General features: G+C 35.0%; 1 protein-coding gene across 1 annotated transcript in view; it reads right to left on the bottom strand.

Annotated features, from left to right (window-relative positions):
- CPS1 (carbamoyl-phosphate synthase 1) overlaps window positions 1-11,333 on the bottom strand; it is a 144,489-nt gene extending 133,156 nt beyond the window's left edge. Inside the window, exon 1 of the mRNA XM_082841477.1 lies at window positions 11,058-11,333. Within this exon, the coding sequence (XP_082697603.1) occupies window positions 11,058-11,183 (126 nt within the window). The 5' untranslated portion in view covers window positions 11,184-11,333. The remainder of the gene's footprint in view (window positions 1-11,057) is intronic.
- Window positions 11,334-12,158: the final 825 nt, after the last annotated feature.

Below are 12,158 nucleotides of genomic sequence, written 5' to 3'. Positions count from 1 at the left end.
GGAGATTTGCAGTTGTGAGCAAATACATTTGACTCAGGGAATGGGGATTTCTAAGAAGTCCATTTGGTTGCAGATCTAGACCCTGTTTTCCAAATAGCTTTAACAGTAATCAAGCTGATACTCAGATCTCTATCTCTTTGAATTCTATGTCTTGTTGATTCTAAATTTAGAGGCTGAGAAGGAGGTGTGATTAATTATCACTCCTAGAGTCCTACCTGTAGTAGATACCTAGAAAATACTGATTGGTTGAATGAATGGATGAATGGATGAATGAATGAATGAATGAATGGCTATCGGGTGGCAAAGATGCAGCATAATTCTACTTTTCTTTCTCTGAGACATAACTGGCTTGCAAATTGCACTCCTGCTTTACTCCAGTCGTATTTTAACTATTCCTCTTAGGCTTTGCTCACAAACATGAGAAGAAATGGGCAATTTATAGCTGTATTTAATTCTACGTGATTTATTTCCTGGGAAACTAGTTAAGGGAATAAAGAACACCCACTTTAATAGTATTTTCTCTTCCATAGTCCACCAAGTAGGGATGTAAGTCGGTACAGCAATTCCTTTTTATAAAGCCATTATATAATAATTAAGCTTTATTCACACCTTAGTAAAGTTAATTTAGTTAGATAATCTACTAACTATTTAGCAGAGTACAGCTAAATGATTAAATAATGAACTCAGTGAAAGAGGGAAAATTACAACAGAAAACAGTAAAAGTATATATTCTCTTACCTTACATGCATCTTCCCCATTATTACTTTTCATACTTAAAATATTAAACATTTATTTTTTTTCATTTCATACTTGATATAATATTTATTTGTAACCACATTTAAAATTAAACTTAATTGTTTTATGTTTGGTTGAACTCTTTTCTAAAACATAGATTTCTAATTCAATATTTTTCTAGTAGTGGTTAGTCTTACAAATCTTTCGAACCCACAGATATTAATTCTAATAGTAAGATATTAGAGTTACAGTCTCTCTCCCTTTGACATCTTTTCCTAACATTTCTTGGGAGTGAAACTTTCAAATCATATCTGGGCCTATAGGCTAGGTAATAAAGTTACTTAAATAGTTACTACTCTAATTAAAAATAATTCCACTGTTGATGGAAATACAAAATGGTACAGCCACTGTGGAAAACAGTATGTAAATTCCTCAAAAAAATTAAAACTGGAACTATCTGATCCAGGAAGCCTACTTCTGGATATTTATCCAAAGAATTGAAATCAGGATCTCAAAGAGATATCAGCACTCCAATGTTCATCACAGCACTCTTCACAATAGCCAAGATAGTGAAACAAACTAAATGTCTATCAATGGATGAACGGATAAAGAAAATGTGGCATATACACACAATGGAATGTTACTCAGTCTTAAAAAAGGAAGGAAATCCTGCTATATATGACAACGTGAATGGCCCTTGAGGGTATTATGCTAAGTGAAATAAGCCAATCATAGAAGGACAAATACTGCACGATTTCACTAATCTGACGTATCTAAAATGGTCAAACTCATAGAATCAGAGAGAAGAATTATAGTTGTCAGGGGCTAGGGGAAGGAGGTAATAGGAAGTTGCTAACCAATGGACATAAAATCTCAATTGTTCTCAACATGAATAAGTTCTAGTGATTTGCTATACAGCATTGTACTTTTTGTTAGACTGTATATATCGTACACTTAAAACTTTGTTAAGAGGGTGGATCTCATCTTAAGTACTCTTACCACAATAAAATAAAATTTTATTATCTTATGTTAACAGAAATTTAACATCACTGGGGAAAAGAAAGAAAATTTAACATCACTGGGGAAAAGAAAGAAAATTGAATTCAGCATACATAACCCAATTATTCTCTTTCCTCTCTTTACTTTTTGTCTAAAGTGCTTGCCAATTTTACTGTATGTCAGTAGCAAATTTGTTTGTTTTCCTTTACTGATGCAGTCTCATAATATACCAACTCTATGCCAAATTCCCAAATAGTTTACAACTGATAATTAGTCCATTTTTATCCCCCACTAAAAAAACCCTGAGGCTGCTATATTTCTATTGTTATTGTTACTGAGGTTTACATATGGTACTGATGCATACTTGACACTCAATAAATATTTGTATAATTAATTTTGAGGAGAGTAACTAAGGACAACATGTATACTTCAATTTTTCTCTAGTTTGAGTTCATGTGTTAAAGCACATCCCATTTTGTTTTGTTTTATTTTTTAATTCTGGAATAATCCTTATATTTGAAAAAAGTAAAGCATTAACATTTCTTAAGCATGCCTTATAGAAGTAGATTGACCTATCACTGTCCTATTTCTACCCTTCGGCATTTGGCATTGCTTTGGCATTGCTTTAATGAGACCCTATTAAGACATTAACAAGATTGCATACATAGTGACCAATGCTTATTAAAGTCTATATGCAGTTGCACAGATAAATTGTGTATATATATTTGAATGAGACATTTCTACTGTTCTGAGAAAGGTATCTTACTTCAAATAAAACCATGAAGTTATGTTGGAAAAATATGTTTTGGGAGCACTTTGCCCTCACTGAAAACCCCACCCTGATCCCTTCCTTAAGACATCATTAATAATAGTTAACATAAATGTACTAGGCACTGTCTCTCAAGCTATTGATGGATTTTTCTCTAATCCTCACAACCCTCCCCCGCCCCCCACTGAGGTAGATTAAATTAAGCTTTCCATTTTACAGTTGAGCTAACTGAGGCTTAGAGTAGTCAAGATCATTTCACTGGTAAATGCAGGAGTAGTGGTTTCTAAACCCAATCAGTGTGGCTTCGAATCCACAACCCTCCATCACTCTACGGTAGTCCTTCCCATGGAGCCGTTACGTAGAAAATTTCAGCCTAAACTGACTTACATATTACCCCTCTTTTTCTTTTTCTAAGCTTACTTCTATTTCTGTTTTCTAATCTTTTAAAAATGGGCATAAAAAGCAATTCAGTCATAGACTGTACTTAAATTTATTTATAAGAATTTTAATTCAAAACTGCCACAGATAAGCTGCAACATGCCCAGGTCAACCAAGAATGACTTACCTGTAAATCTGTAAATCATCAGAGTGAAAACGTCAAGTCATTAATTACAACCTATAATCTGAAGAGAACTAGCAGGTTTTAAGAACTCTTCACTCTGATTCCAGGCCCTTGAATTTTCAAGCTCTCAAGACTATTAGGACCAAAGATGCTGTAAACATGGAGATGCTCTTCTCAGTCCCCTTCCAGGAAGGACCTGCCATCCTGCTGCAAGGAGTGAGGTCAGTGGATGGTCACCAGCTGTCAATTCCTTCAGGATCTACCTCAGTTGCAGAGAGCTGCCTTGCCCTTCCTGGAGTAGCCCACACCAGGTAACCTACCATATTAGACTTTTGTATATGTGGAGTTTACAGGACTATATAAGAAAACAAGAAATTGAAAAACAGCCTGTTTTGTTACAAACACATGACAATATTTTGGTTGAAGTGGAAGAAATATGTCAACAAAACAGCACTGCCCTAAAATATCGTATTTATAAAATTACTAACGTCCATATAAAGCAGGAATCCTCGCTGATTCTTTGATTTAAACAACCTGTTCTCAAAATGGAATCAAAAAAGGAATAAAGGAAAGGAAAAGAAAAGAAAAATCTGATTTATTTTGTATTGAGATAAAGTACAGTGCATATGGGCTCTTGAGTAAGAAATAAAATCCAGCAGGAGAAGTTGTTTAGATCATTCTGAAGCCAGGTTAAACAACAAATACGGCTTCAGATATACATATAAGCACACTAACAAAATGCCAAATTAAAAAGAGCCATATGATGTTTGAGGCCTAATTAAAATTCTACCCAGAGTTGCTACATGTATATTCACTTTGTGTGCAGAAACAGACATCCATGTGTCCTTGTATTAACTACAGTACTTACACATCTATGAAATGGGAAGAACAGCATTGTTTCTTCCCCTGAGTGTGAGAATTCACCAGCAAAATGTTCTGGAGGTAAAGCTTAAGCTAATTTAGCAATAAGTTCCATAAAAGATTTGAATAAAACATTATAGCTACAATAATCTCCTTAAGCTAGTAATGGAAATGAAAATTATTTACTCTGGGAGTCTGATTGTATTGCTGTTAAATCATCTGTCTATGTAAATTATTTGCATATCAGAAAAGATAGAAGCCCCATGTGTTTATCTCCATTTTCACCCAGGCCTAAAGCTATATAAAATATTTGATTTCTGGTGCACCTGAGGTTTCTCAGCTATTAGTTGACATCAGTACTCATCCTCTTAAGAAATAAAATAAATCTGAACCAACCTTTGGAAGGTAGGAACCTTACAGCCAGAATTTTAGTTTATTATTGCACAGATAATACGGTTAAAAGTTAAAATCTTGAAGTGTTCTTTATTGGTAAATGAAATCTTATTTTTTATTCTTAGAGTTAATACTTTCAACATATGGATACTTAAGATTCAGTATTACAGCACAATTTGCTATGTCTAGAATATTTAATGAGACTTCTCTGCAGTTACAATGCCTAACACTTCAGGATTTCAAAGTACTGTAACAGCAGTAATCAATTAAGCCTTACAACATCTTAAGTTAATAGCCTTACAACATCCTAAGTTAATATTAAGTCATCTGCCTTTGGTTAAACATAAACCAATGTTGGGGGAAAAAATTACACGGTTAATTTACTTGAATACTTCTATGTTCTGAACATTTATAAACAAATGAGTCAGATTCATAAGTAATTTTTATTCTAGTTATGTTTCTTATTATAAATAAAACATTCAGAAAAATTCCACCACAAAATACATGTATAAAGTATAGGTTTACTAACAAGCACTTAATGGGCATCTGCCATGTGGTAAATCGTTCTGAATCTGGGAGGAATCTTCAATACTGTTAGCTAATGTTTACTTTTTGGTTATAAATTATTATGCATCTTATGTTTAGTTCTACATCATAGAAGAAATTTATTCAGTAAAATTCTTAGTGATAACAGCAACTCTATTGATTCATTTATAAGAACCTCACATTAGCCAATAACCTCCCTGTGAAATTTAAAAGATCAATATGTGGTATTTATTAAGTTAAAAAAAAAAGAAAAAGAAGAGAAAAAGAAGAGAGGAGCCTTGAAAATATTTTCATGAGTTGAACTCATTTGGACCAGATGAAGGAAATCAAGTGTAAGATAGGGATTGCTAGGGCTGAGCAGTCCAACACCAGGCCCGACCTTGGCCCATGTAGCTTTCTTCAACCTTCAGTCATTGAAAAGACCCTAGGAAATACTAGTCACATCAAGGACATTCAGTCTTGCATAGCAAATTCCAGAAGCCTTGAAGTGAGCTCTGGTATGACCATTGCCCAAGAGATCTTGGAAACTCTCTACTACACCCTCCAACCTTCGGTACTAGTCAGAAATATGAAGGAAGTCTAGTGAAGACCTGAAAGCAGAGGAATGTTCTTTATTTCCACAGCAGTAGGATCTAAATTTGCATTTAAACTATCAGTAAGTCTGGCCACACATGGTCAAATAGAAACTCAAGGTGCCGTCAACAGGAGAGGGTTGCCTGACGCCAAGACTAGTGCCAGTTCTTCTGGCATTTCCCCAGCCAGAATTCTTGGCTTCCGACCCAGGGCTGGGACCAGGGTGAGGCGAGTGAGGTGCTCAAGGCACAATATCAGACGAGGCACATCGTGGGCCTGGTAGTGAGAGCCTCCTTCAATGTTGTACAATAGACATCCCACTCGCCTACCTCAGTCTAGGTCCTGTCCGACTATAGCTTTTTCAAGGGTTTTATGGCAAGAAGCTCAAAATGTCAAGACACTGTTGATGACAAACAAATGAGTCTATACCTCAGAAAGGGAGGTTATGAATGGTAGAGTACATAAAACAAGAATGTTCAAAAGAGAGGCCCCCTCCCAGTTAATGAAATATTGTCCAGTAAAAATATGTAAAGTTGCTAAATCATGTGAACTAATTCTACAACATTTCATTTGGGATTGGAACACAATTTATTATTTCGAAAATTTGGATTATCATGGATAAAATCCATCCTTAAAATGTATCTAGGGACTTCCCTGGTGGCGCAGTAGTTAAGAATCCGCCTGTCAGTACAGGGGACATGGGTTCAAGCCCTAGTCCGGGAAGATCCCACATGCCGCGGAGCAGCTAAGCCCGTGCGCCACAACTACTGAACCTGTGCTCTAGAGCTTGCAAGCCACAACTACTGAGCCTGCGTGCCTAGAGCCTGTGCGACGCCACAAAGAGAAGCCTCTGCAATGAGAAGCCCGCACACCGCAACAAAGAGAAGCCCCTGCTCACCGCAACTAGAGAAAGCCCACGCACAGCAACAAAGACCCAACGCAGCCAATAAATGAATAAATAAATGTATCTATATGTGGTAAAAGTATAATACAATAATTAGTCTTGAAGATGCATAATAAATTTACCCCTACCCCCACCTTTAATATGTATAAAGAGGCTCCTATATAATCATGAATTTTATTTCCTATGAATGTCTTTAAAGCTACTACAATATAATTAAATGATTCTAATTGTAGGAGTTTTTGTAGTTGCCAATTTCTAATCAAATGACAACAGCTCCTCAAAGGTTGAGCTAAATAGCTATTTCTATGTTACAATCAGAATATAATATCTTACAAAATGAAAACGTTTCAAAAGGAATAGTGATTCTGGGGGTTCATTCATATCTGAAGTACCAGAGTGAAGGACACTTGGACTGTTAGGTTCCTGGCTTAATTGTAACACAGGTCACCATTTTTATAAATGAGTGGATTAATGTTAGAAGCAGTACTTATTGAATCCTTTTCTATTCATAAGGAACTTATCCTTTTCAACTTAATACCTTTCATTCCCAAATTCATTTGCAAGTAAAAATAAAACTATTTAGTCTTAGTGACTTTCTAAGACTTGTGAACTCAGAATTTTTTAATTTGTAAGTTTCCTGCAGTCAGAGACTATCCACTTATTATCCATTTATTTCAACTTATGATTCTCCCTGTATACTCCCAGGGTACAAGTTTCATGTTTATTTGTTAAATAAATAAATAAATAGGATATTAAGATGTACATCCTAACTTTTGGAATTGAATTCAACATAGTGGAAAAAAAATATCTGCTTCATAGTCCTTGAGTTTAATTCATTATAAGCAATATCTTCCTAGAGATAGGCTTGCTATTAAGGCAAAGGTGAAAAAATCATCAAAGATATTTGAGAATTTTTATCAGATATCTTGTCATTGTAATAATTTATAGCCTACAAAAACATGAAGAAACTCTGATCTAACTTTCTATTAAGTCCTTCTACTAAAATGTATAGAATAGAATGTTTTTTAAGTATCAAGTTTTTACTTTTTGGAAATCAAGCCCTTGTCAGCTGCATCATTTGCATATATTTTCTCCCAGTCCATAGGTTGTCTTTTCATCTTGTTTATGGTTTCCTTCACTGTGCGAAAGCTTATAAAATTGATTAGGTCCCATTTGTTTATTTTTGTTTTTATTTCTATTGCCTTGGGAGACTGACCTAAGAAAACTTTGGTACGATTATGTCAGAGAATGTTTTGCCTATGTTCTCTTCTAGAAGTTTTATGGTGTCTTGTCTTGTATTTAAGTCTTTAAGCCATTTTGAGTTTATTTTTATGTATGCTGTGAGGGTGTGTTCTAGCTTCATTGATTTACATGTGGCTGTCCAACTTTCCCAATACCACTTGCTGAAGAGACTGTCTTTTCTTCATTGTATATTCTTGACTACTTTCTCGAAGATTAATTGTCCATAGGTGTGTAGGTTTAATTCTGGGCTCTCTCTTCTGTTCCATTGATCCATATGTCTGTTTTTGTGCCAATATCACATTGTTTTGATTACTGTAGCTTTGTAGTATTGTCTGAACTCTGAAAGGTTTATGCCTCCTGCTTTGTTCTTTTTCCTCAGGATTGCTTTGGCAATTCTGGGTTTTTTATGATGCCATATAAATTTTAGGATTATCTGTTCTAGTTCTGTGAAAAATATCATGGGTATTTTGATACATATTGCATTAAATCTGTAAATTGCTTTAGGTAGTATGGCCATTTTAAAATATTAATTCTTCCAATTCAAGAGCATGGGGATATCTTTCCATTTCTTTGAGGGATGACTCAATTTCCATTATTAATATTTTGTAGTTCTCAGTATACAGGTCTTTCACCTCCTTGGTGAGGTTAGTTCCTAAGTATTTTATTTTTTTGATGTGATTTTAAAAGGAATTGTTTGTTTACATTTCCTTTCTGATATTTCATTGTTATTCCAAAGAAATGCAACCAATTTCTGTATCTTAATCTTGTATCCTGCTACCTTGCTGAATAATTTTTACTTTTAAAATATTTTATAGATTTTTAAGCACTGATCATGTGGTCACACAATTCTTGGAGTAAATCAAGAACTGTTTCCACTATGGATGACAAAATTTGGGTTCAGAGAGAATATGTGACTTGACTAAGTTCAGAGCATTGAAAAATGCATAAGAAAGGTTAGAATCCAGGTCCTTTTATTCCTATCCAGTGTGTTTTCCACTGCAAGGTACAACTGGCTGAATGTAATAATGAGCACTGAAAATTTTAGATACTAATAGAAAAAGATTACTGTCTCTAGAGATTTCATATTTTATGGTGATTGATCATTTATACCCTTGATATCAAATTCCTTTAAAATGTAGAGTACCTTGAAATTCTTTCTTCTTCCTTATACGTGAAATATAACTGTGCCTATTAACAAGGTACACTCTAAATATTAGCTACAAACAAACGCATGAGGAAGGACCACATAAAAGTACAAGTGCGTCACTGCTGTCGTCAAACCCACTCTCCTTGTCCCTCACCAAGGGGAAAGTGACCTCCAAAGACATTGAAAAGGCAACCCATTTACACTGCAGTGCTTATATATCTGATCCCAGGGTATCTTCCACAATCCATTTACTATCTATAACTGGCTATAATGTTATTAACCTTTAGTGACTAGTCTCATTGCCCTTCACTGACCATATATAACTATATCCTAATGATTTTAACTATCTTTTAAATAGGATACTCATATAAAAAGAGTAAGTTTAAATATATCTTGCTAAGAGAATTGAGTTTTAAAAGTGAAGGCATGAAGAAAAGTTGGTAGAGGACTGTTTCAAAATAAGTGAATAGTAACACAAGTTCCCTTAGATTGCTGTATAGAATTTTAATTCACTACTGTGAAGTTCAAGAACTTCTATTTTTCATGCCTGGCATTCCTCCAAAACTTTGGCCAGAAATGATTGAGTATGAGTAATGGCTTTTACACTGTGAAATGATGGCTTATTCCTCCTAGAAACTTGTCATTCTTAGCTGTGAACTTTGGCAGACCCTTAAAACAGATCTGCCACCATGAACTAGAACTACTTTCACAGTGGACCATCCACGTAATTAAACCATTTTGTTGTAGTTGTGGTTGTATAGAGTGCTTATTATGATAGTGGAGAATTGGCTTCTAGTATCAGTCACATCTATGCCATTTTAAGTAGTTACTCAATTTCTTTGTTTCTGATGTCTGATGGAGATACACCTAACTCTATCTACCTATTTTTGTGAGAAGAAAAAGATATTCCAAGGGACACAACTTCAAAGTCTTAAAAGACGTCTAACTTTAAGCAATACAATTCATCACTAGTTATTCTCTCTGAAGTGATATAGGAGTACCCTTGAGATATTACTAACACTAAACTGAAACCAAATACTCACTCTCATAGCTTACATGTAGTCACTCTGTCGTTGATGATGGTTTGGAACATATCTCCTTTCTGGCTCTCTTGGTACAATTAAACTGAACCCAAGAAAATGGCTGTTCCTGGGTTTCTTAATTTAGAATGGTAGTATCTTATACTTTCTCTTGAGATCTCTTTTTCTTTCTCTCTCTCTCCCCACCATTCCTACTCCTTCAGACCTCCTTTCTCTTTCTGTCTCCCTCTTCTTTCTGCTTTTTATTCACCCCTATTTCTTTCCCACTCCAGTCAGTGGAGGTCACGAGAATCTACGGGTGTTGTTTAGCCCTGCAGATATCATTTGGGCTAAAATCATACTGAATCCTTCCTTGAGCAATCTAAGCAATAGAAGCTGGGGAAGTATTTGGAGGATTTTTAGCCAACTCACTGAGCACACAAAATATAAGCAGTACACTCAAAACTATTACAACCTATTTTTACATCAACAGCTAGAGGTTGTTCGGGTATTTTTTTTCCTACTGCACTTTTTACAGCTCTTACTACTATAGAAGCAATATATTTAAAGCTACTGTGATTACTTAAATTTTATATTCACTAAAGATGATTTTCAGTAGCAAAGTTCCCTTGTAGTAATTTCAGATTTCTCTGGGAATAAATGTTTTCATAAAGGTATAGGAAGGAACAGAAGTTCCTACAGGAATTTCATAACTCACTGGTGGGGGCGGGGGAAGAGCACTTAATGTTCTCTTCCTGAACCTGCTCCTCAGTTACAGATACATTCAGAGAGACAGGCTCATCAGCTGATAATTGCCTTAGTGTCTTAATCTGCAAAATAAGTATAATAAATTTGTCCTTCTAAAAGAAGAGCTAAGAGGGAAAAGGAAAAAGCAAAGGAAGTGTCTACATGATGATCTGTAAATATCAAAATTATGTAGATATTTTCCTCTCAACATTTCTTCCCAGAAAATTTTACAGTGAGCCAACACAGAATAGGGGTTAAACACACTACCTACAGCCATGTGGCTCATGTACATATAAACAACTCCATGCTTGAACCCAAAGTGTGAGCAATAGTGTCTGGGCACAAGCAGAGCCCTGATAGCCTTTTGAAAAATTCGTTTTCTAAACAGAACACTTACATTTTTACATATTCACAGGAATTGTGATCCTTCTTTATGTTGGGTGAAAATTAGTAAGTTAGTAGTTCAGAACTATGTTTTTCCTTTGTAAGTGACACCTTTGCTTCATGATAAACTACACCCCATACAATCTTATTGGAAACAATGAATACAGGAATAATACCTTGACAGAAAGGAGCCTGATGCCAGGTCTTGAAAATTTCCATGGATGGTGTGCAGTCACATTGTTTAAGCCAAAACCTGTCTTCAGGGTCTTCACCACTTTGCAAGCTGTCAAAATCCTCATCATTTTGAAGATGTTGATTTGTGACTAAAAATAAATGAAATTGCATATACTTTATGAGAATTTTGCTATAAGATTTTTAAATTAATGTGAAGAAAGCTGGGGGTGTGCAATCTAGTGTTTAAGGCTGACTGCACAGTGATCTTTGAAATTCCATTCATTCTGTCATTAAATGTCTTCGGCCATAGCTCCTCCTTCTCTTAAGCCCTCCTCCTGAGGTAGTGTCCAGAGATGGACATGTAATACAAATTGCAACACATCAAACACTACCTGCTCCTGCTGAAATAATGTTAGTGTTGTGGAAAAACAGTCATCTGTCAAAGGAATTGCTTATGCAGCTGAATAGAATGATCTAGAAGCAGTGGACACCCTCAAGAATATCACTTGCCCTAAAGAGTAGCAACTTTCTAATAATGCTAAGGATCAAAGGTTTTTGCTTGTGTGAGATGTAATGCCTAATTTGCCTTAAAAGACATTTTGAATTCCCAAAGAATCTGAAGACTTGCGACTTTCTGCTTGGAAAAGACAATGGAAATCACATAGAGTAAAAAGGACATCAGAATAAGCTTTTCTCCACAAATAGAGAACAAACCTTTCTACACTGTGCTTTTTTTTTTTTTTTTTTTTAGTTAATAGTGTATTATTCTTACCATTGTATTGTTCTTTGTTCCAAATTTTAAAGCAATCAGTAATATCAACTAAAACACAACTGGAGCAAAGTAGCCTATTTCTATCCCTCTTAATTTTTCAATTTGTAAAAAGTATATGAAATAATGGTAAACACTGATTTTAATGAGAACACATTCCTAAGTCAAGATTTTTTTAGTTGTTTAATTGCTACATATAAAATTCTCAAAACGTGAATATTTGTGTTTCAACCTGAGTTGAAATTGATTCACTTAGCCCTCAATCCCATGTTTAATCAGGCAGTCAAAGGGTCTCATTGGCTGGAGGAAGCTCTCACTTAAGTCATGTGTTTAT

Source organism: Leucopleurus acutus (genome assembly GCF_964270905.1).
Source record: "Leucopleurus acutus genome assembly, chromosome: 6".
Taxonomy (NCBI): domain Eukaryota; kingdom Metazoa; phylum Chordata; class Mammalia; order Artiodactyla; family Delphinidae; genus Leucopleurus; species Leucopleurus acutus.
Note: the sequence above shows the minus strand (reverse complement) of the source record. Positions and strands in the feature narration are given on the sequence as shown.